At 45.0% G+C, this 19,462-nt stretch overlaps 1 protein-coding gene across 8 annotated transcripts; it reads left to right on the top strand.

The window, feature by feature from the left end:
- The first annotated feature begins 5,540 nt into the window (after positions 1-5,540).
- On the top strand, positions 5,541-18,311 carry LOC127292028 (uncharacterized). Of its 8 annotated transcripts, XR_011742413.1 has the most exons (8): positions 5,541-6,601; positions 6,690-6,723; positions 6,952-7,028; positions 7,914-7,989; positions 8,143-8,255; positions 16,137-16,212; positions 16,366-16,478; positions 18,246-18,311. XR_011742413.1 is itself a non-coding variant. In XM_071818520.1 (6 exons), the coding sequence occupies exons 1-5, from the start codon at positions 6,543-6,545 to the stop codon at positions 8,247-8,249; spliced, it is 360 nt and encodes a 119-aa protein (XP_071674621.1). In that variant the 5' UTR covers positions 5,542-6,542; the 3' UTR covers positions 8,250-8,255; positions 10,023-10,291. The 8 variants fall into 8 exon arrangements, 2 of the variants coding, with proteins under 2 accessions (XP_071674621.1, XP_071674620.1); XR_011742414.1 differs by lacking the exon at positions 18,246-18,311 and having other exon boundaries at positions 16,366-16,915; XM_071818520.1 differs by lacking the exons at positions 16,137-16,212; positions 16,366-16,478; positions 18,246-18,311 and adding an exon at positions 10,023-10,291 and having other exon boundaries at positions 5,542-6,565; positions 6,647-6,723.
- The last annotated feature ends 1,151 nt before the right edge of the window (positions 18,312-19,462 follow it).

The raw sequence follows: 19,462 nt of genomic DNA, 5'->3' as shown, positions 1-19,462 counted from the left end.
ATCCCAGACAAATTTGTCTGTCTTCTTCAGCAGCTTGTACAGAGGTAGTGCCTTCTCGCCAAGACGGCTAACAAACCTACTGATTGCTGCGACGCAACCAGTTAGTCGTTGCACATCTTTGAGACAAGTTGGCCTTTTGATGCACAGGATTGCCTTGATCTTTTCCGGGTTAACCTCAATGCCTCTGTGAGAGACTATGAAGCCAAGGAGTTTTCCGGCTGGCACCCCAAAGACGCACTTCAGCGGATTCAACATCATCTTGTACCTGTGGAGGTTGTCGAAGGTTTCTGTGAGGTCGCTGATCAAGTCGGATCCTTTCCGGGTCATGACCGCGATGTCGTCGACGTAAGTGTGCACGTTCCGGCCAATTTGGTCCTTCAGGCACCGCTGCATCGTACGTTGGTAAGTAGCACCTGCATTTTTCAAACCAAAAGGCATAGTAACATAGCAGTAAGTACCGAACGGGGTAATGAATGAAGTCGCCTTTTGGTCGGATTCCTTCATCCGGATCTGATGATACCCGGAATACGCATCAAGAAAACACAGAAGTTCCGCCCCCGCCGTCGAATCAATGACTTGGTCAATGCGCGGCAAGGGGAACGGATCCTTCGGGCAATGTTTGTTCAAGCCAGAGTAATCGATGCACATTCTTAGTATTTCAGTGTTCTTTTTGGGTACAAGGACGGGATTCGCGACCCAATCGGTGTGGATAACTTCTATTACAAAACCTGCTTCTAGTAACTTTGCTAGTTCCATTCCTATGGCGCGGCGCTTCTTATCTCCAAAGCGTCGCATAGCTTGCTTCACTGGTTTGGCCCCCGGATTTATGTTGAGGTAGTGCTCGGCGAGTTCCCTAGGTACTCCGGACATGTCAGAAGGTTGCCATGCGAAGATATCCATGTTAGCGCGGAGGAACTCGACGAGCGCGTCTTCCTATTTGGGGTCCATGTTGGCTCCGACCGAAACCTGCTTGGAAGAGTCGCCTTTGATGAGGTCGTGCTTCTTGGTTTCTATCACGGCCTTGAAGGAGGTTTTCTCCTCGGAGATCTGCTTCTTGGTGGTCTGCATCTCAGTCGGATCCACCGCGGCTCTGTAGCCTTTCAGCTCTTCTCCAGATATCACAGACTCTGCGAAGGCGGCTTCGCCTAACTCGCACTCATGAGCCTTTTTGTAATCTCCGGATACGGTAATCATACCTTTAGGACCCGGAATCTTGAGCTTGTTGTAGATGTAGCACGCTCTTGCGTGGAACTTGTGGTAGGTGGGCCTGCCGAAGATGACGTGGTAGGAGCTCTTGAAGGGCACAACTTCAAACGTGATCTTCTCTTCGCGGAAATTATGAACATCGCCAAAAGCCACGGGAAGTGTGATGCTGCCGAGGGAGTTCGCCTTCTTACCCGGAACCACCCCATGAAACTCAGTGGTGCTGTGTTTGAGCTGTTCCTTGGTGAGGTTCATCCGCTCTAGAGTCTCCAGGTACATGATGTTCAAGCTGGCTCCGCCATCCATGAGGCACTTGGAGAAGTCATACCCATCTATGCGGGGACTTACAACCAAGGCATAGCATTCCTTTGGCACAATTGCGGGGTGATCCTTCCTATCAAATGTGCACGGGATTTCCGACCACCTGACATACTGCGGCACAGCCGGAACTATGGCGTTCAGGATCCGGGTAGCTGACTTGGAGGCGCGTACTGTTGGAGTCCCGAGGAAAGTGTGGTAAGCCCCCACTCTCTTTTTGTCGAATGGGTTGGATTTTCCTGCGGATCCTGCCTTGGGATCCGGCGAGTTATCATCCTCATCCATCGCCTCGGAACTATCATCCTCTTTGTCCTTGTTCTTGCCCTTGCCACCTTTGCCGCGTGGGCGGTGCTTCCGGGCGCGCTTGTATCCTGCCTCTGGGTCGTTCTTTAGATCATTGACCCACTTGCAGTTGCGGTTGGTGTGTGTGGACTTCCCTGTAACCGGATCTAGATGGGCCAGGCAGGGCATGTCTCTGTACTCCTCGTAGGTTTGCGGAGCGCGGGATCCGCCAGCAGTGACCTCAGAGGTATGCTGCTGACCCCTGCCGGCTTCGGCTCCATGTCCGCGTCCTCTTCCGCCTCCTGGACCTCCGCGTTGAAACGCCATGGCGACCATCTCGGATCCGCCACTCTTCTGGTCATCAGGGTTCTTGCGCTTATGGCTGCTGCTGCTACCGTTATCACGGTTCTTCTTTTGTTGATGCAGGGGGATTGCTGTAGCTGCGAGATCACCGCCCGCGTCATCATCGGCGGTTGTGTGATCGCTGGCTATGGTGATCATGTCATCCAATGTCAGTTTGTTTGCATTGACCAAGCAAGTTAGCTTGTGTCGCAGCAGTCCTCCTCGCTGCAAGCCCCCAATGAAAGCGTGCATTGCTGTGCGGTTATCAATGTTCTCGCACTCGTTTCTGCATGCCAACCATCGGGTGAGGAAATTCCTCGATGTTTCGCCCTTCTTCTGGATGCAAGCCTGCAGGTCGCTTGTTGTGGCAGGTCTCTTGTAGGTGCCCCTGAAGTGTTTCTCGAAAGCGTTCTTCAGGTCAAACCAGCAAAAGATGGAATTCTTCTCGAGGTCGCTGAGCCAGATCCGGGCTGGACCCACAAGGTACAACTGAAGCATGCGGCAGGCGATGTTAGGGGTTCCTCCGGCGAAGGTTACAGCATTATAGTAATCCTCAATCCAGGTATTCGGCCTTTCGGTGCCATCATAATGCTTCAGGTTTCCGGGTAGCTTGAGGTTCATCCTTGGCTTTGGTTCCTCTCGAATCATCCTGCCAAAGCACTTCAGACCAATGTAGTCGGTTCTGTACTCGTTAAGGTGGTCCCGGGCGTCGCGCGGGCCGTGGCGAGGAGACTTTGAGCGAGAGCGAGATCTCCGACCATTCCCTCCGCCTCCACCTCCGCCGCCACCGCTAGGTGGTGGTGAGGGAGACCTGCGAGGTGGGCGGTTCGACTTCTTGCTTCCGCCATCTGAATCTCCTCGACCTTCCTGGTGCTGGCTCCGGCTCCTGTGGCTGCCTTCGCCTTGGCGCTGGCTGCCCTGGTCGTTCCGGCGAGGCTCCGGGTCACGGCTCCGGCGAGGTTCTGGGTCACGGCTCCGGCGAGGTTCTGGACCGCGGTCCTCATTCCGACTCCTTCTGGGCTCAGGCTCAGGAACATTGTTCTGGTTCCGGCGAGGTTCCGGCGAGCGCTCCCTGTTTCTGTTTCTTGGCAGCACGTTGTCGCGGATAACAATCCCACCATGCCCCGGGGGCCTGGTGTTTCCGGCTGGACTACGGCGGCGAGGGGGTCGCGGGTAACCGTTGGGCGGAGGGGAGGGGTTGCGATATTTATCTCGTCCGGAGTACATTGCATCCTTGCCTTTCCTTGGATCTGACGGTGGCGTCTTTGATGGTACAGGGATCGGATTTGGGTGTTCCCTGGTCTTTCTTCTGCGCTCCGAAGATCCGGTGTGTGATTCATCATCGGGTCGTCGATCAGCGTGGGCGTCCTTCTGCGCGGTAGATACACAGTTATCCGGATTGGATTCTAACCTGCGCGAAGTATCTGCCTTGCTCTGCTGCTGCATTGCTGAAGCGACAAGTGTGCGGAGGTAGTTGATATCAACTTCTTCGTCCTTCTTCTTCAACAGTTCCGCAGCTTTTTGCATGTTGTCCTTTGGGGTTTCCAGCGGCTGGTGATTTGCGGGCGTGTTGAAGGGTATCCTGCGAGGCGGAATTGCTTCTCTAACAATTCGATCGGCCTCCGCCTGCGCATAGATCATCTTTACTTCCCACTCTTTCGCCATGCCCTTGACCTGCTCGAGTGTGGCAGTAATCTCGCGATCCTGTCTGTCGAAATCTTCTGCCAAACCTGCAGCCCGTTCCCTTTCTTCCCTTAGCGCGGCTTCGGTCTCGGCGAGCTTCTTGGCGGTGGCCAGCATCTCCTATCTAGTGGCTTCTAGAGCCTCCAGATCTGCGGCGTCGCCCGGGGTTATAGGTGTGTTAAGAACTGCTCGCGCGGCCATCTCTTCAGCTGACAGGAGCTCCTCCGAGGAAGAATCTCTGCGGGGTCGCTCCTGAGACCTTGGAGATCCTTGGTGGGATGGCTGAGGGTCAGATTGGTTGGTTGCCCCTTCTGATCCAGTTTGTCCCGGCGCTGCTACCGTTGCGAGAACCTGCTTAGGCTGGGCGGAGTCGACTTCAGGCTGATCACCGAAACCGTACTCCCCTAGCTTGCGGACGAAGTCATCAGATTCCATGGAGGGGGTATCTCCGGAAATTGGGCTCAGATTGTCCAAAATCGACTCTTCAACCGGTGCTTCACTTTCTCCGGCAGGCTCAGCCTTGTAACACCCCAACTTTTGCAACCTTGATTAATTGTCCATATTTCAAAAATTAGGGGGAACAAAAACTTTTTTCTATAGACTAATTTAGATGAGTTGCCTTGATTTGTTTGTTGTGATGAATTGCTTTGATCTGCCGCTAGATATATTGTCTTGTTTTCTTGTTGAGTTCTGTGTTGAGTACCTCAAAGAACAACACCTCTAGTGGTCAAACATACAACTCACCTAATAAAACACATGTGTGACTTAGGTAAAATTGTTTTCCTTTTTACTACATCTAACTCTTCTCCTGATGGCAACATGAGTGTGCCATCTTGATATTCCTATTTGTGTTAGTCCAGCTCAAACCATCCTTGAATCCAAAATTTGGGATCATCTACCCTCATCACATCCTTCTCTTATACCCACTCATCATAGGTTGATTCTGAAGCCAAGTCAACAATCTGTTTTGGCAAGCTTATAAGTTCCAGACTTTGGCAGTTGATATCTAAGCAACCACCACTGTTATTGTTGACCTCAATGCATGGATCTCATCTATGCAACATCCTCTTCAACCTCCACGTCTTGCATGTCTCAGTCAATCCTTGCAGCTCATATATTCAACTTGATCTTGTACCCTATCCAATGTTTTACCTCAAGGTCACTTCCTTCACTTTTACCTCTTGTTTTTATTCAAGTTTAATCTTCACAAAACCAAGATTGGGAATGATGGGTACATTTTGAGGCCACCATCTACCCTTGAGAACACTCCTCCCTAAATTAGTTTTCTTTCTCAAAAACCCTATTGTTTTTCCTTCTCTAGTTTTGATCACAAAACTACTTCTAGTTTTATAAAATCTTTTCAGGATATTTCTTCAAAGAAAACAAAGAACTGAAATGGGTTTTGTTTTTCATCCCATTTCTACCAAGTACTGATTTCTAAAACATTATTTTCTATTTTTTTCCATTTTACAAAAGGCTTGTTTATGGTACCTATACCATTTCTTGTCTTCCTCTTGCTTATTTTACATTTGAGAAAAACTCTACTTCACTTGAGAAAGTAAGTAGAACATTTTGACCTCCTATGTTCCAACTAGTTTCTCTCAACATTTTCAAATTCCATTCCACTTGAGTTCATTCCCAATTGAGGTGTTTCAAATCCCTTTCAAATAAATTCTTTTTTTTCAAATGACAATCCTTATACATCTTATGCACATCACTGATTTACCACATTGTATCCCCTCATCCTCCAATTCTTGATCAAATGGATGATCATTTGATACTTTCAAATGGACTCCCTTCAACTGAACCCTAGACTCAGGGAGTATTTCAAACCACTCCCAATTGACCTCTTTTTTTTAGAACAACTTATTTTTCCTCATACCTATCTCACTCCCCCATTCTTTTCCATCAACACCTTGACCTCTTGAATTGATTTTATGCCACCATATTCACCATTGGTATTGTATCTGTACTTCCATCACTACCCCTCTAAACCTTGGATCTATCTCTTTCCATCATTTGTTTGCCACAAACAAAGTGATAACAAATTTTCCTTTTAATGCATATCACTCTCACTCTCCATTTCTATCTCTATGTCTCAACCTCCATCAACATTACCTCCTCAACATCATGCACATGGATGATGTGCATCTCTCTCTCATTGTTCATTTTTGTTTGGCAAGAATGGAGCCGGCCAATTTGTGTTTGCATTCAAAATTCGGCCAGCACTATCTCCCCTTTTCCTTCTTATACAAGCCATGCCTCCCACCTACCCCAATCCATAAATGGGCAGCCTCCCAACCAACTCAATCAATGAGGAGGCTACCTCCCAACCAACTCAATCAATGAGGAGGCAGCCAACCCACCCCCTCTCCCTCTATATAAAGGGGCTTGGCAGCCCACTCCCTCCTCACTTGCTCTCATTTCCCACTCTCCACTCCTCTCCACTCCTCCCCTTTGCCTCATTTCTTTTCACTCCCTACTATTTCCTCCACTCCCTCACACTCTCCTCCTCCACTTCCCCACGAAAATGGTGCTCCCCTTGCTCCCATGGCCGGCCATAGCCATGGCAAGCCACCAAGATGAAGCTCTCCCCCTCCCTCAAGCTCATCCTCACCATGAGAGCCTCCCTCTCCTTCTTCTCCCTAACCTTAGATGGTTTAATCTCCTCTTCTTCTCCCTCCATTGCTAAGATTGGATCTTGATGCAGGTGCATGTTGGTCCAAGCATGGAGAAGGTTGAGCTATCCTCAGATCTGATGTTCTTGAGCAAAGTTCGTCCAAAACATTGCAGTAATTTCTGTTTCTTGCTGTTTCAGATTCTGGTACGATCTTGTAAAATCCGCCAAATCTCGTGTGCAGATCCAAATCGAGTGGTTCAAAGTTCTGCAGATAGGTACTGAAAATATCTACAACTTGGCGTTGGTCTCATCCTCAAATTCTTTACGGATTTTGCATGATAAATAAAGTTCTGCAAACATGCAGAATCATTGTTTGTTAGATTTCTTCCGTTTTACAAAACCTTTTTGAGCAAACTCAATTTTGGGTGAAAGCCCTCTCCAGTACCTTCATTTTAGCGTTGGGTTCACTTCAAATGACCTAATGGAATTGAAATGGTTCACAGATCAAAATCTGGTCAGATCTGACTTTGTCGAATTAAATCGGGAGCTTGGAAACGAATTTTTGAATGAAACCAGTTGGGTAAGAACCACCTTTACAATACCTTTCAGATGCAGCTGACCTCATATTTTTTTGAGTTGTGTACGATTTGTGGTGAATTAAACTTATTCTGTGTGTTCTGCAGACATGGCTGTTAGCTTTTAATTCATCAAAAATCCATTTTTGAACCTAATTGAGTGATTCCACTTCTGTAGGATTGCTGAATGTTTTCTTAATCATCTCAAACAAGTTTCAAACCTTTAGCTGTTCTGCAACTCCATAGTTAAAGCAAATGGTGAAAACATGCAGTGAACTTGTAAATCCATTTGTGAGAGTTTCAGAAATATTTTGAACCCAAATCCAATTGCGTGTGAATCTCTGTTTAATTACCTTTCATATGCCAGTGGCCTCATATTTTTAGGATGTTTCTACGATTTATGGCTTACAGATCTTGTTTTCTGTACAGTCAGATTCAAAGAAATTCCTAAAATTGTAGGTTTGATATTTTTGGGTGTTTCCAATTGGGTTAGTCTTGTATTAGTACTGGCCATCTAGGAAAAATAGTGTTAGTCTCTGTTCATGCATTTTCGTTACTGTTAGTAAGGTATATGTGTGACATGCATTGTTGGACCAAAACTTGTTGGGTTTATTGAAAAACCTTGACCAACTCTTTTTATTAGAAATGGGCAACCTTTGTTTTATGTTTGCAAAACAAAATCTCTGCAATTTAACATTAGCTCTTTTGTTTTGCTTAAGTTTTCAAATGGTAGGGCATATCATTTGCTTCCTATTCTTGTGTGGTGTTATGTGAGCAAACTAAGTTAGGAAAACTGTTTTCTACTTTTTCCAAAAATGTTTGAAAATGTTTTGTGAATGTATTTGATGTCAAACTAACGCTTTTGTCCTCTTTATGATGTTATCTACCAGGGGATGTTTGGTTTATACTATGGTGATAACCGAGAGAGGCAATTGCTAAGTTGTGATACTCTCATACCTTTACTAGGTAAATAACATGGGTTTTCTTTAAGTTGTTTGTGGTATCTATAAGTCCTTTGTATGGTAGCTCTTTATTGAATGGTTAAATTATGGTTGTTGTATGTTTGTTTTGTTGGTGCAATGTGATTGATTGTGTTCCTTTTATATTTTCCGGCGATAGACGCGAGCAATTCCGGAGAAGAAGAAGAAGTGGAATTGGACAAGGATTTTTTTTATATTGTTGGGATTCTTATATTGATGGAGTTGAAGAAGTACAGGGACAAATAAGCCAAGGCAAGCCATCTTTTGATCTCTGATCCGGTGTCTAGTTGGATGTCATTTGTTGATGTTCAAAGCGCCTTCATTCTATGTGTGTTATTATCTCTATTTATGTCATCTTTGTGTGATTGCAAGTGGGGTACTCCCTAGTGGTGATGCTCCACTATTGTCCTTGTGTTATGGGATGCATGGTAACATGGCCGTGCTATTCCACTTGGTGATCTTGTATGCTCAACTTGAGCATGTTCCATCTCAAGATATTAACTTACACCGCACCCACCCCCTTTGTAGTATAGAGGTATCAATGTCATGATCTTGGTGTATTCTCAACTTGAGAGGAGTATGCCTTGTACCATCTTGGAGAATATGTTGGATAGTGACACTCCACTATCTAAGTTGTGTAATTAGCACCACAAATCTGAGAGTATATTCCTCCTTGTGTTGCCATAATACATGCTTACCTTAAGCAAGTATGATCCACTCCACTACCCCTTTATACCTCATCTATGGCGGGATGACTCTCATCTCGGCCGTAGTGCAATACTAGTTCAACTCATGAAACTATAGGTTGGGAACCCCTCAAGGTTTTCCTTGTTGTAAATGTTTATGAAAACCTTGGGTGAGGCAATCTTACCCAAGCGTATGGTTTATGAAAGGAAAGGATCTTGACAAAGATGGTTGGAAAGAGGAAATGTGTGTGTGACTTGGGTTTTTGAGAAAAACGACACATGGTTCTCTGTATTCGCCCGGAACAATTAACCCGCGCAACCACACTACTCCAACGTGGGCACGGGGCTTAGCTTGACGTTTGTTCTTCTTAGCATGAGGCACCGCACAACTATACAAGGGTACGGTTACCCCCGAGTCCGGGTTGTCGTAGTTGGAGACAATCGTATAACGGGAGGCCTTCGGGGCTGACCCGTCCGGAAGACACTATGGGTCTCCTGGCTTGGCGGTGGAGCCACGCTCAAAGGGAGGTGAGCTGCCACGGTGCCGGGGAGGTACATACTCCATAGGGTAGGACCTCTTGCTAAGTTGAATAGGCGAAAGGCTTCGACTGATTATCCGAGACTCGCATACTTTCGTATGACGAACCGGGGATGATCCCGGCGGATTTATCAGATCTTGTGGGGAAAGTGCGCACACTCTGCAGAGTTAAAACTATTCGAATAGCCGCGTCCGCGGTCATGGACGGTTGGGATGGCCGTTACCGAGCTGTGTCGAGTTTTGGTTTAGAAAATGATTTCCAAAGGAAATGTGTGTGTTGGATGTACCGGAAGGGTACGGAAAGGCTGGTGCCGACCATATGGAGATGGTCGAGGAAAATGAAACAAAATTGGGTGACCCTTCCTAGTGTTTCATGTAGAGGGACTCTTCTTCAATAAAGATATAGAGATGTCGTAGTTTATTTTTTGAAGTATCTTCTTCAACAAAGATATAGAGATGTCGTAGTTTATCTTTTGAAGTATCTTCTTCAACAAAGATATAGAGATGTCATAGGACTTTCCTAGTATCCCCATCAATTGAGATGGCGGTATGCTACCTCTTCTTTAACAAAGGTATAGAGATGTAATAGGACTCCCTTAGTGTCCCCATCATTCGAGATGCCGGGATGCTATATCCACAAGAGAAACTATTTCTCTTCCACATGCTACATCCACGAGAGAAACTATTTTTCCTCTCTTGCCTTCTCTAGTTAGAATTTTTATCACCTTCTTGATGGTTTGCGAGTACAATTCCAAATGTACTCACGGCTTTGTCCTTGGCTATTTACTTGGCCAGACTTGAAGGAGTTCGACAGATGAAGAAGGAGTTGACGACGTCTATGCGGGCTAGGAACGTCTCCCCAGTCAGTTGCCTGTAGGGTTATGGCAGATGACTTGGGTACTGCGCTGCTGAAGTGATGATGCTACTCTGATGTTTAGTTAGGCCCTTCGAGGCTATTATGTAAGTATTGGTCATGTGACCATGTTGTAATTTTCTTATTCCGCTTTGTAATGGATGGTGTAATTTGATATCAGTTCGGTTATGTGTTCACGGCGCACTGATCATGGGATCGTGAACTGTATACATAACAGGGTGTTTCGGACAGCTAGTCCGGGGTCCCCACAGAGCTGGTATCAGAGCCATCCTGACTGTAGGAGACCTTAGTTAGCATGGACGTTAGTTAGGAAACAAGTACTTGGACAAAACTATTTACAAAACAAATTGTTTCTTTAGTCGGAAGTATAGCTTCTACTCCTCTTATTTATTCAAAGCTTCTAAAATTCTTACCTCTCCGCTTTATAAAAAGGTTTGAAAATTCTTACTCTATTGTCTCAGCCAATTCAAACCTACATATTGGACGATGTCCCCAACTCAGACTGGAGACTCGAACTCGAAGATGGCTCAATCCCTCAGGAAGACTCATATATCTCCAACTGCAGCTATTGAAGATTGGATGCCGACGTAGCCGGGTGCTTGTTGGGATGATAACATCATGTCTTTGGTTGTCACCAAAGTCTGTCAAGGAGCTGACCTTCTTCCTCCGTGGACTTGCACTTTTTGCAGTCATCTGGGATCAAGTCCTCAGTTCTTGACTAATAATTTTTAGGCCAGCTACAAGAAGTTGACGATTTCGGGAGTACCTCAACAACTACCTCTTCGAAGACCTCACGTTCCCGGGATGTTGAGCAAGAAGACTACGCAGTTTTCTCCTCCGCCTCAACATAGAAGACCGAACACCAGGCCTGCTTCGCAACCAACTGCCCCGAAAATCCATGTTGGAGTCCATAAAAGCAAAATGAAGATGGCAACATATGTGACCAGCCCCCAAACCAATAGGATGGATAGGACAAACTCAATCGCTTTGATTGAGCTACCCCCACGCATTAGGCATTCCATGGGTACTTAGGTTACCATGCCTGGTTTGATGATTGCTTGTAGTTCCCTTGTGTGCTGCCTTGAGTGTCTTTTGTTTGTTTGTTGTGTGTATAATTGTCTTGGCTTTTCGGTCTGAAAAACACCCTTAGTGTGATAAACTAGCTTAGAAAGCCTCCCAAAGATGTTTTCACCCTCACCTACCTCGCCGATGTTTTGCTAACTGTTAGTTAGTTGGATAAGTTAACGAAAAGCTCTAACTCTACCCCCGTTAGCAGTTGTTTTTCAAACATCAGGAAAACTAACCCAAACCCCCATCTACGCTAACTTCCTTCAATATCAGCTGGAGCATCTCGACAACGCCAAGAAAGAAGAAGCCCTACCTTCAAGAATGACTGCACCTTTGCGAGAAGACATACTAATTTGGACTAACCTTGGAGCATAATCGCGCTAACCTCGAGGATATTTTCTTGAAAACTACCCTCTAACACACCGTCTAACAAGTTGAGTGAACAATAGCGTCAAAGCCAAGCTACATCACATGGTTCATCTGGTCCTCATCAAGTGAAGGCTCCTGAAGATACCTCAAGACTCAAGACTTTAGGCGTAGTTTACCCGCTAACTTCTTAGTTGCTACTGAAGTCAGCACCGACCCTCAAGCTGAAGATTGTCTTCGACGACCCCTGTTGCTGCTTCATATGGGTACCAACCAGCCGTTTCATCAACTTATTAACTCACGGCGCGTCCCCTATGGTTTAGTTAACACCGTGAGTGCCTCTTGAAGTTGCGGTCTGCACGTCGCCCCTGAAGATTCTTCAACTGAGTACGGAAGATCGATGACTCCTTCAGAAGCCCCCGACAGGACCGCAAGGCAGAAGCTCTAAGATTTTCCGAAAGCCCGATGAAAAATCTTAAGGGTGGAAGTCTTCCACTAAAAGTTGGAGCTAACCCTAACATTTTAAACCTTTCTAACACATCGTTGGAAATGTGGGATGCACTAACCCCTCTTGAAGCCGTGGACTACTCAACGCCCGCTGAAGATGTTCAACTCCAAAGATCAATGGCTTCTCCAAAAAAGCGCCCGACAAGACCCGTGGCCGAAGCTTACAGTTTTTAACGCCCCCTCCCCGATGAACAATTTTAAGGGTGGAAGACTTCGTCTTCCACTAAATTTAAGCTAACTCTAAAAAGTTTTCAACCCTGCTCAAGCACCATTGGGTGCACTAACTCTCCCGCAATCATGAACCCCGCTAGAATCATTAAGAAGGTATAGATCCAACATCTGCACGGAGTCGTCAGCCTCTTCATGAAGCTCGCCATCGTCAGAAATCCATCATGTCTCTCACAACCTGAAGTTGCGACCCTCTCCACACAAAGGCATAAAAATGGAGTCTAATTTTCGTTAAACTTTACAACCCCTCCAGTTCTATGCTCAGTAATCTCGGGACGAGATTATTTTAAGGGTGGAAGATCTGTAACACCCCAACTTTTGCAACCTTGATTAATTGTCCATATTTCAAAAATTAGGGGGAACAAAAACTTTTTTCTATAGACTAATTTAGATGAGTTGCCTTGATTTGTTTGTTGTGATGAATTGCTTTGATCTGCCGCTAGATATATTGTCTTGTTTTCTTGTTGAGTTCTGTGTTGAGTACCTCAAAGAACAACACCTCTAGTGGTCAAACATACAACTCACCTAATAAAACACATGTGTGACTTAGGTAAAATTGTTTTCCTTTTTACTACATCTAACTCTTCTCCTGATGGCAACATGAGTGTGCCATCTTGATATTCCTATTTGTGTTAGTCCAGCTCAAACCATCCTTGAATCCAAAATTTGGGATCATCTACCCTCATCACATCCTTCTCTTATACCCACTCATCATAGGTTGATTCTGAAGCCAAGTCAACAATCTGTTTTGGCAAGCTTATAAGTTCCAGACTTTGGCAGTTGATATCTAAGCAACCACCACTGTTATTGTTGACCTCAATGCATGGATCTCATCTATGCAACATCCTCTTCAACCTCCACGTCTTGCATGTCTCAGTCAATCCTTGCAGCTCATATATTCAACTTGATCTTGTACCCTATCCAATGTTTTACCTCAAGGTCACTTCCTTCACTTTTACCTCTTGTTTTTATTCAAGTTTAATCTTCACAAAACCAAGATTGGGAATGATGGGTACATTTTGAGGCCACCATCTACCCTTGAGAACACTCCTCCCTAAATTAGTTTTCTTTCTCAAAAACCCTATTGTTTTTCCTTCTCTAGTTTTGATCACAAAACTACTTCTAGTTTTATAAAATCTTTTCAGGATATTTCTTCAAAGAAAACAAAGAACTGAAATGGGTTTTGTTTTTCATCCCATTTCTACCAAGTACTGATTTCTAAAACATTATTTTCTATTTTTTTTTCCATTTTACAAAAGGCTTGTTTATGGTACCTATACCATTTCTTGTCTTCCTCTTGCTTATTTTACATTTGAGAAAAACTCTACTTCACTTGAGAAAGTAAGTAGAACATTTTGACCTCCTATGTTCCAACTAGTTTCTCTCAACATTTTCAAATTCCATTCCACTTGAGTTCATTCCCAATTGAGGTGTTTCAAATCCCTTTCAAATAAATTCTTTTTTTTCAAATGACAATCCTTATACATCTTATGCACATCACTGATTTACCACATTGTATCCCCTCATCCTCCAATTCTTGATCAAATGGATGATCATTTGATACTTTCAAATGGACTCCCTTCAACTGAACCCTAGACTCAGGGAGTATTTCAAACCACTCCCAATTGACCTCTTTTTTTTAGAACAACTTATTTTTCCTCATACCTATCTCACTCCCCCATTCTTTTCCATCAACACCTTGACCTCTTGAATTGATTTTATGCCACCATATTCACCATTGGTATTGTATCTGTACTTCCATCACTACCCCTCTAAACCTTGGATCTATCTCTTTCCATCATTTGTTTGCCACAAACAAAGTGATAACAAATTTTCCTTTTAATGCATATCACTCTCACTCTCCATTTCTATCTCTATGTCTCAACCTCCATCAACATTACCTCCTCAACATCATGCACATGGATGATGTGCATCTCTCTCTCATTGTTCATTTTTGTTTGGCAAGAATGGAGCCGGCCAATTTGTGTTTGCATTCAAAATTCGGCCAGCACTATCTCCCTTTTCCTTCTTATACAAGCCATGCCTCCCACCTACCCCAATCCATAAATGGGCAGCCTCCCAACCAACTCAATCAATGAGGAGGCTACCTCCCAACCAACTCAATCAATGAGGAGGCAGCCAACCCACCCCTCTCCCTCTATATAAAGGGGCTTGGCAGCCCACTCCCTCCTCACTTGCTCTCATTTCCCACTCTCCACTCCTCTCCACTCCTCCCCTTTGCCTCATTTCTTTTCACTCCCTACTATTTCCTCCACTCCCTCACACTCTCCTCCTCCACTTCCCCACGAAAATGGTGCTCCCCTTGCTCCCATGGCCGGCCATAGCCATGGCAAGCCACCAAGATGAAGCTCTCCCCCTCCCTCAAGCTCATCCTCACCATGAGAGCCTCCCTCTCCTTCTTCTCCCTAACCTTAGATGGTTTAATCTCCTCTTCTTCTCCCTCCATTGCTAAGATTGGATCTTGATGCAGGTGCATGTTGGTCCAAGCATGGAGAAGGTTGAGCTATCCTCAGATCTGAAGTTCTTGAGCAAAGTTCGTCCAAAACATTGCAGTAATTTCTGTTTCTTGCTGTTTCAGATTCTGGTACGATCTTGTAAAATCCGCCAAATCTCGTGTGCAGATCCAAATCGAGTGGTTCAAAGTTCTGCAGATAGGTACTGAAAATATCTACAACTTGGCGTTGGTCTCATCCTCAAATTCGTTACGGATTTTGCATGATAAATAAAGTTCTGCAAACATGCAGAATCATTGTTTGTTAGATTTCTTCCGTTTTACAAAACCTTTTTGAGCAAACTCAATTTTGGGTGAAAGCCCTCTCCAGTACCTTCATTTTAGCGTTGGGTTCACTTCAAATGACCTAATGGAATTGAAATGGTTCACAGATCAAAATCTGGTCAGATCTGACTTTGTCGAATTAAATCGGGAGCTTGGAAACGAATTTTTGAATGAAACCTGTTGGGTAAGAACCACCTTTACAATACCTTTCAGATGCAGCTGACCTCATATTTTTTTGAGTTGTGTACGATTTGTGGTGAATTAAACTTATTCTGTATGTTCTGCAGACATGGCTGTTAGCTTTTAATTCATCAAAAATCCATTTTTGAACCTAATTGAGTGATTCCACTTCTGTAGGATTGCTGAATGTTTTCTTAATCATCTCAAACAAGTTTCAAACCTTTAGCTGTTCTGCAACTCCATAGTTAAAGCAAATGGTGAAAACATGCAGTGAACTTGTAAATCCATTTGTGAGAGTTTCAGAAATATTTTGAACCCAAATCCAATTGCGTGTGAATCTCTGTTTAATTACCTTTCATATGCCAGTGGCCTCATATTTTTAGGATGTTTCTACGATTTATGGCTTACAGATCTTGTTTTCTGTACAGTCAGATTCAAAGAAATTCCTAAAATTGTAGGTTTGATATTTTTGGGTGTTTCCAATTGGGTTAGTCTTGTATTAGTACTGGCCATCTAGGAAAAATAGTGTTAGTCTCTGTTCATGCATTTTCGTTACTGTTAGTAAGGTATATGTGTGACATGCATTGTTGGACCAAAACTTGTTGGGTTTATTGAAAAACCTTGACCAACTCTTTTTATTAGAAATGGGCAACCTTTGTTTTATGTTTGCAAAACAAAATCTCTGCAATTTAACATTAGCTCTTTTGTTTTGCTTAAGTTTTCAAATGGTAGGGCATATCATTTGCTTCCTATTCTTGTGTGGTGTTATGTGAGCAAACTAAGTTAGGAAAACTGTTTTCTACTTTTTCCAAAAATGTTTGAAAATGTTTTGTGAATGTATTTGATGTCAAACTAACGCTTTTGTCCTCTTTATGATGTTATCTACCAGGGGATGTTTGGTTTATACTATGGTGATAACCGAGAGAGGCAATTGCTAAGTTGTGATACTCTCATACCTTTACTAGGTAAATAACATGGGTTTTCTTTAAGTTGTTTGTGGTATCTATAAGTCCTTTGTATGGTAGCTCTTTATTGAATGGTTAAATTATGGTTGTTGTATGTTTGTTTTGTTGGTGCAATGTGATTGATTGTGTTCCTTTTATATTTTCCGGCGATAGACGCGAGCAATTCCGGAGAAGAAGAAGAAGTGGAATTGGACAAGGATTTTTTTTATATTGTTGGGATTCTTATATTGATGGAGTTGAAGAAGTACAGGGACAAATAAGCCAAGGCAAGCCATCTTTTGATCTCTGATCCGGTGTCTAGTTGGATGTCATTTGTTGATGTTCAAAGCGCCTTCATTCTATGTGTGTTATTATCTCTATTTATGTCATCTTTGTGTGATTGCAAGTGGGGTACTCCCTAGTGGTGATGCTCCACTATTGTCCTTGTGTTATGGGATGCATGGTAACATGGCCGTGCTATTCCACTTGGTGATCTTGTATGCTCAACTTGAGCATGTTCCATCTCAAGATATTAACTTACACCGCACCCACCCCCTTTGTAGTATAGAGGTATCAATGTCATGATCTTGGTGTATTCTCAACTTGAGAGGAGTATGCCTTGTACCATCTTGGAGAATATGTTGGATAGTGACACTCCACTATCTAAGTTGTGTAATTAGCACCACAAATCTGAGAGTATATTCCTCCTTGTGTTGTCATAATACATGCTTACCTTAAGCAAGTATGATCCACTCCACTACCCCTTTATACCTCATCTATGGCGGGATGACTCTCATCTCGGCCGTAGTGCAATACTAGTTCAACTCATGAAACTATAGGTTGGGAACCCCTCAAGGTTTTCCTTGTTGTAAATGTTTATGAAAACCTTGGGTGAGGCAATCTTACCCAAGCGTATGGTTTATGAAAGGAAAGGATCTTGACAAAGATGGTTGGAAAGAGGAAATGTGTGTGTGACTTGGGTTTTTGAGAAAAACGACACATGGTTCTCTGTATTCGCCCGGAACAATTAACCCGCGCAACCACACTACTCCAACGTGGGCACGGGGCTTAGCTTGACGTTTGTTCTTCTTAGCATGAGGCACCGCACAACTATACAAGGGTACGGTTACCCCCGAGTCCGGGTTGTCGTAGTTGGAGACAATCGTATAACGGGAGGCCTTCGGGGCTGACCCGTCCGGAAGACACTATGGGTCTCCTGGCTTGGCGATGGAGCCACGCTCAAAGGGAGGTGAGCTGCCACGGTGCCGGGGAGGTACATACTCCATAGGGTAGGACCTCTTGCTAAGTTGAATAGGCGAAAGGCTTCGACTGATTATCCGAGACTCGCATACTTTCGTATGACGAACCGGGGATGATCCCGGCGGATTTATCAGATCTTGTGGGGAAAGTGCGCACACTCTGCAGAGTTAAAACTATTCGAATAGCCGCGTCCGCGGTCATGGACGGTTGGGATGGCCGTTACCGAGCTGTGTCGAGTTTTGGTTTAGAAAATGATTTCCAAAGGAAATGTGTGTGTTGGATGTACCGGAAGGGTACGGAAAGGCTAGTGCCGACCATATGGAGATGGTCGAGGAAAATGAAACAAAATTGGGTGACCCTTCCTAGTGTTTCATGTAGAGGGACTCTTCTTCAATAAAGATATAGAGATGTCGTAGTTTATTTTTTGAAGTATCTTCTTCAACAAAGATATAGAGATGTCGTAGTTTATCTTTTGAAGTATCTTCTTCAACAAAGATATAGAGATGTCATAGGACTTTCCTAGTATCCCCATCAATTGAGATGGCGGTATGCTACCTCTTCTTTAACAAAGGTATAGAGATGTAATAGGACTCCCTTAGTGTCCCCATCATTCGAGATGCCGGGATGCTATATCCACAAGAGAAACTATTTCTCTTCCACATGCTACATCCACGAGAGAAACTATTTTTCCTCTCTTGCCTTCTCTAGTTAGAATTTTTATCACCTTCTTGATGGTTTGCGAGTACAATTCCAAATGTACTCACGGCTTTGTCCTTGGCTATTTACTTGGCCAGACTTGAAGGAGTTCGACAGATGAAGAAGGAGTTGACGACGTCTATGCGGGCTAGGAACGTCTCCCGCCCGCTGTTCTGTAGGGTTATGGCAGATGACTTGGGTACTGCGCTGTTGAAGTGATGATGCTACTCTGATGTTTAGTTAGGCCCTTCGAGGCTATTATGTAAGTATTGGTCATGTGACCATGTTGTAATTTTCTTATTCCGCTTTGTAATGGATGGTGTAATTTGATATCAGTTCGGTTATGTGTTCACGGCGCACTGATCATGGGATCGTGAACTGTATACATAACAGGGTGTTTCGGACAGCTAGTCCGGGGTCCCCACAAGCCTGATCCGGATCTGCGCCGTTTTCCGGTGCCTCTACCTGCTCAGGACCAGCTCCGGCTTCTTGAGGGGCGGTTCCGGCGGTATGGGCCAAGAAGTGTACGAAGTGGCACCTCTGCTTTTCTAACACCTGGGAGACCCAGGCGGATCTGCATTGGTCTTCCGCCGTTGTTTCCTGCACAGGGGCGGATTGGGTGGGCTTCGAAATTTTCAGATCTAAGGCGGAATCTTCCTTGGGAAGCTCCTGCATCTCAGATCGGATCTTCGCGACAGCGTCCAGCTCTGCGGCGGTCGCGTCTGCGTTACTTACCAGTGGGTTTCCGTCGGAATCGACGGTTTCCCCGATGAAGATGTGTATGCCGCCTATTGGGACGATGGAGAGCTTGACGGGGTTTGTCCTAGCCGGAATCCAGCACTCATCCGGAGGGACGATCGGCAGATTTCCGGCGTAAAGGACGCGCCCCACAGCGATGGTGTCGTCGTAGCTTCCCATGGCGGAACCCTCCCGGTTTCGGCCTCCAGACGCCACAGGCCCCCACGGTGGGCGCCAACTGTCGTTGCCTAATCGACGGTACCTCGAAGGAGGGATCCTCACGAGGGGGAGAAGTAGGGGCCATAGGGCGGAGTGCACACGGGACGGTGGTACGCGAGTTACCCAGCTTCAGAACACCTGCACGATGACAGGGCCTACTGCTGCTTGTCTGGAATTATCTGGGCGCTTTCGCGTTGTTACAATGAGTTGTGGTTGTGCCTCTAGGGCTCCCGGGATCCGGCTTATAAAGGCGCACGGATCTAGGGTTTACATGGAGAGTCCTAGCCGGATTACAGACAGCCTAGCTACGGTACAATATCTTGCCGTGCGCGTCACGGATCCGCCTTCCATACACGTC

Source organism: Lolium perenne, chromosome 4, assembly GCF_019359855.2.
Source record: "Lolium perenne isolate Kyuss_39 chromosome 4, Kyuss_2.0, whole genome shotgun sequence".
Taxonomy (NCBI): Eukaryota; Viridiplantae; Streptophyta; class Magnoliopsida; order Poales; family Poaceae; genus Lolium; species Lolium perenne.
The sequence above is the reverse complement of the archived record's forward strand: the minus strand, read 5'-3'. Positions and strand labels throughout refer to the sequence as shown.

Excerpts from the sequence above, each read along its gene's own strand:
- LOC127292028 (XM_071818519.1), top strand. The coding sequence starts at position 6,533 with ATGCAGGTGCATGTTGGTCCAAGCATGGAGAAGGTTGAGCTATCCTCA. Across the intron at positions 7,029-7,913 it reads TTTTGAATGAAACCAGTTGG|GGGATGTTTGGTTTATACTA; the intron begins GTAAGAACCACC and ends GTTATCTACCAG. Across the intron at positions 7,990-8,142 it reads TACTCTCATACCTTTACTAG|ACGCGAGCAATTCCGGAGAA; the intron begins GTAAATAACATG and ends TTCCGGCGATAG.